This window comes from Otolemur garnettii, unplaced genomic scaffold, assembly GCF_000181295.1.
Source record: "Otolemur garnettii isolate 467f Iridium unplaced genomic scaffold, OtoGar3 scaffold00058, whole genome shotgun sequence".
Lineage (NCBI taxonomy): Eukaryota > Metazoa > Chordata > Mammalia > Primates > Galagidae > Otolemur > Otolemur garnettii.
This window is the reverse complement of record NW_003852453.1, coordinates 9,705,908-9,710,782: the sequence shown is the minus strand read 5'-3', so window position 1 is coordinate 9,710,782 and position 4,875 is coordinate 9,705,908. Positions and strand designations below refer to the sequence as shown.

Here is a 4,875-nt window from a genome sequence, read left to right as displayed (position 1 = left end):
GGTAGGTTCAAACCTGGCCCTGGCCAAACTGCAACAAAAAATGGCTGGGTGTTGTGGCAGGAGCCTGTGGTCCAAGCTGCTCGGGAGGCTGAGGCAAGAGAATTCCCTGGGCCCAGGAGTTCCCTGGAGGTTGCTGTGAGCTGTGACACCACAGCACTCTACTGAGGGTGATAAAGTGAGACTCTGTCTCTATAAAAGAAAAAAGTACCAATGCACATTTGCAGTCAGTAGGTCTGAGGTGGAGCTGGGGAATTAATTTTTTTTTTTTTTTTTTTTTTTTCTGAGACAGCCTCACTCGGTTGCTCTAAGTAGAGTGCTGTGGTGTCACAGCTCTCACAGCAACCTCAAACTCCCAGGCTCCGGCAATCCCCTTGCCTCAGCCTCCCAACTAGCTGAGACTACAGGTACCTGCCACAATGCCTAGCTAGGCTTTTTTTATTTTTCTATTTTTAGTCTTGCTCTTGCTCAGGCTGGTCTCTGAACCCCTGAGCTCAGGCAATCCATCTACCTTACACTGTAAGGAGAGCTGGGAGCTGGGGGACGGGAAGAGGCTCTGAATGGGGGAGCAGATGCAACCAAGAGGAGCAGGGAGGACCTCCTGGCAGTGGCATTTGAGCTGAGCTCTGAAGGCCACCTGGAGTTCAGAAGTGGAGGAGGGAAAGTCCCTTCCAGGTAGCAAGAGCAAGGTCAGACCGGCACCCTTCCTCACCATTCACCTGTCTCTCCCTCCCTCCCTCCCTGTTCTCCAAGTCACAGTTCCTTATAATGTCCCAGGGGGCCATGGTAGCTGTCCTGTCCCATCTCTCGCATTGGATCCCACCCTCTTTGCACCCTGATGCTGCTATGGAACACTTGGATTCTGAATCCTGCATTTTATTGTCGATCCTGGGTCCACCTCTTCCATACAACCCCTCCAGCAACCCCCCTGACCTCGCACTTCTTAGGGGCCTGTTGGCAACTCCCCACCTCCTCACAGCCCTCCAAACCACCTCTACTCATCTGATTCACCATATGGGTTTCTGAGGAAAGTCTTGCTTTTTTTAAAGAAAATTTTGCCATGCCTGGTGTCACACATACCCTGAGAGTCCTTCCAGTTCTGAGTGGCAGGGTGCAGGGCTCTGGGCCTCTGCCTCGTGGGCCTTGGCTGCCATAGGGGATCTTCCTGCCCTACCCTACATCACTTTTAGATCACCCTTCCACCACCCTGTTGACACCCAGAGGACATTTTTCCATAAAGAACTCAGGCTGGGCTACCCTCAGCACTCTGGGGCTGGAGCAGTTGTTCAAGGGATATTCCACTGGGTCAGGTAAAGGGTCCACCTGTCTCAAGCAGAACCTGGAGTCACCAGCACCAACCCCCTCATTACTACTGTTCTTGTTTTGTCCTCATACCCCTACTGAGAAGAGACTTGGCTTCTGCCATCTGCCCTGCAGTAAAGACAACTGGCCACAAGGGGGCAGAAGGAAGCAAAAGCCTCTCCCGACAATTACCCTCCTGCCTGCAGCCAGCAACGCTGGGCACTGAATCCTCTGAGTAAAAGGGCCCCATGCCCCAGCCTCCAGACCTCCCCAAAGTCCCCTAGACTTTGTCCCAGAGAAGCCACGAACCCAGTGCTGACCAGGGGCGTAAGATAGAAACTAGAACATGAAGACACTGACTGTCCCCCACCACACACTGTGGCTCCAGCCTTGAGCTGGGCCTGGGCAGAAGGATCCGGGCTGTGGGGTGGGATCCAGAGCCTCCTGTCCCTGTGAGCTGAGAGTTCCCTAGAGTTGTGCATGGAGTTCCCGATCTAATGGTGGTGTCGGACACATATGGGAATCAGTGAGAGAAACACCTGGCACTGTGAATGGGCAGTACCACAGTCCTTAAGAGCTAGGGGAGATCTGAGGTCACCTGGGGCTGAAGAGGGAGGAGCAGACTCCAGCCCTGAAGAACCGGCCCAGCCCTAGAAGCCTTAGAGTCTCAGGTGGGAAAGGATGCCGGCGAGGTGGGAGGAGGGCGAGGGACCTCTGGCCTCTGTAAGGGTCCTGGAAACATTTGTGGAATTGAATCCAACGTGCAAGGGGAAGCAGATGCTCAGCTCCACATTGGGCAAGATTAGGGGCCAGTCTTGGGGGAAACTGGAGAGCAGAGAAGTGGAGAGGATTCAGCTGGCCTGACCCAAGGAAACCCTACCAGTGTGTGGCAGAAGGGAGGATAGGGACAGGGCAGCCAGCCCGTGGGTTGGTCCTGCTGAGGCTCTGGTCACCCTGCCTGCCCTGCCCTGCCCTGTGCATCCTGGGACCCTGGCAACCCAGACCCGGCCTGGGCCTCCCCCCAAGGGCCTCCCCTTACTAGGGCATGGTCTGTGACAGCCAGGTCCCCCTGTCAGCCTCAGTGTCACTTTCTGACCTACACAGGGCAGGTCCAGATGTTCTCTGAGGACTTGTCCCATGTGACAGTGGAGAGTGGAAGGGCATCCCACACCAGGAGGACAGAACACGCTGACCCGCCTGAGGGAAAAGGACTTTAATCAGGGCTTTCGAATGCCCGTGGCTCTGTTCAGAAAGGGGCTGGGTTGTCCTTGCTGCGGCTCCTCTGTCCTGGTGGGGCCTCCGACCCAGGCAGCTCAGAGAGGTGTAGAGAACACCAGAGCTGGAAGTCTCTATGGCCTGGGGCGGAGAATCAGGACAAATGGGTGGTGGAGCGGCGGGACGCAGAGCGGTTTTGCAGGTGTTTAACTGCCCTCTTCACCTTCCTATCATCAGGGTTTGAGCAGATGTACCTGTCCTGGATGGTTATAAACCTACAGAGGGAGGAAACAGGGGGTGTCAGGAAAGGGATGTCCTGTCCTGACCAGGACCTTGAGGCCCTGAGAGGGGCAGGAACATCCCTAAAGTCACACAGGGTATCAGTGGCCGATCTGGAACATCAGGCTCTGACCTCGGTGATCTTGACCCTCCCAGGGAGCCAGGGTTGCAGAACTTTTGCCCACCCCTCAGACTGCCTATGCCCCCAGCCCACCTACAGGCTGGGAGGCAAAGGCTGTGGGAAGGGCCTGGCCCTTGGAGCTCTTGGGCCCAGGCTGGAGGAAGTGGCCACCTCACTGCCGACTGGCTGTGTAACCAGGGGTGCCTCATTCTCTCAAGGCCTTGGTTTCACCTCAGGTCAATGAAGACACTCATTGGCTCTCACGGCCTGTAGCCCTTTAAGGTTCCATGGTGTGGGCTGCAGGGACTGCCCCGAGGAGCTGGCCAGTGGTCATGGGGAAGGCCCAGCTCTGTCTCCCCCCTCCTCTGAGGCCATCCTGGGAGCTCCTGGGTCCGCCTGACCCCATGCTCAGCTCCCACAGGTATGGGACTTACACGATGGCTTTCTTGGGACACTCCGGTGAAGTCTTGTACCAGTCCACCAGCTTTCTGATGGGAATGGCGCTATTGAAGTACTCCAGGCAGCACTCCCGGCCCACATTGGTGGCTCGAGCTGCAGAGAGAAAGCATGGGGAGGGTGTCCTTGAGTGACTGCGGCTGGCAGGTGTCTGCAGAGGGTCTGTGCGTGTGCGCACACACGTGCATCTGCATGTGCTGACTGCTGTGTGTATCACTGTACGATCTCTGTGTGTGTGTGTATGTCGGGGGCGCCTGGGAGTGTGTTTCTGTGTGGGGCCTGCATATGTCACTGTGTGTCTCCAAGTTAATGTGTGTGTGTCTGTGTGTACTTGTCTGTGCATTTATCTGTGTGTGGCCACAAGTGCACGTCTGTGTGTCTGAGGGACAGTCCTGCATGCACCTGCGAGTGTGTCTCTAACCAGCAACCGTATTTCGGCTTTTCTCTCCCAACTTAATAGAAAAAACGTCTTTTTCCACGTGCTCTTGCAAGCCGTCCTCCTGCCTCTATGCTGATTCTCTCCTTGTACAGAAAACCCATTAATGAAACAGAAGCTAACAAATCATTTTGAGAATCATTCATTTTCTGCCAGAAAACCACAACCACAGCCTGTAGCTGCTGTGCTCTGAGATGCATCACAGGTTGCCTCATCTGGCTGATCCCCCAAGTGCTGAGGCAGCCACATCCTTGTCGCCACCATCATTTTCTTTCCATTTCTTCCCTCCTATCCCCATAAATGAGGGTACGCCAGCCCTCATATCCTTCGTGGGAGTAGGGGGGTGTTGTGTGAATAACACCCACATACACATGTGTTGCTGCTGTGCTCCCCGTGCCCCACCTCCTGCTCTCATAGTGTCACTGCCAGTCCCCTGATCTCACCTGCGTGGACGTGCTGCAGGGAAGCCCCCAGGAGGAGGGCAGCCAGGAGCAGCATCTTCAGAGAGGCCATAGTGCCAGAAGCCTTGGAGGTGGTCTCTGTTCAGGTGACACAGACTGAGAGCCCAGTGTGACAGTGACCTATTTATCCTCTTTTGAGGGTCTTGGCCCGCCCTTTGTCACCTCCTCCACATCCTTCCCTAGACCAGCACAATTCAAAGAATTTGAGATGATTCAGTAGAAGTCCAGTCTTGGAATCTTTGTGGATTTCCAGAGAATGGGCACTCAATTGGGGACAGAGGTGGGGGTATATATATCCGGGGGCCACATCAGTGACATACTTCTCCTTTCAAAGGGGACATTTCTTGGTTCCTCTATAGGCAGAATTGAAAAGCCTTCATCCTCAACTGGGTTCACACCCTACTCTGAGGCTGGCGAGCTCCCATCCTGCACAATGCCCTGTTGAGGACAGATCAGGGATGGACAGCCAGGCAGAGGCCCAGCTGGGCTCTTCGCTGGACAGTGGGTGAGCTTCAGTGTGCTGGGAAGGCTGTCCCGGGAGGAGTCAGCAGTGCTGTGCACAGGCACACAGGCGTTACTCTGCACAGAGGTCCAGGCTCCACCTGACT

At 55.3% G+C, this 4,875-nt stretch overlaps 1 protein-coding gene across 1 annotated transcript; it reads right to left on the bottom strand.

Annotated features, from left to right (window-relative positions):
• Positions 1 to 2,668: 2,668 nt before the first annotated feature.
• On the bottom strand, positions 2,669 to 4,347 carry CCL17 (C-C motif chemokine ligand 17). Its single transcript, XM_012806811.2, has 3 exons — positions 4,250 to 4,347; positions 3,349 to 3,466; positions 2,669 to 2,789 (listed from the first exon to the last, which is right to left on the bottom strand). The coding sequence occupies exons 1-3, from the start codon at positions 4,317 to 4,319 to the stop codon at positions 2,669 to 2,671; spliced, it is 309 nt and encodes a 102-aa protein (XP_012662265.1). The 5' UTR covers positions 4,320 to 4,347.
• Positions 4,348 to 4,875: the final 528 nt, after the last annotated feature.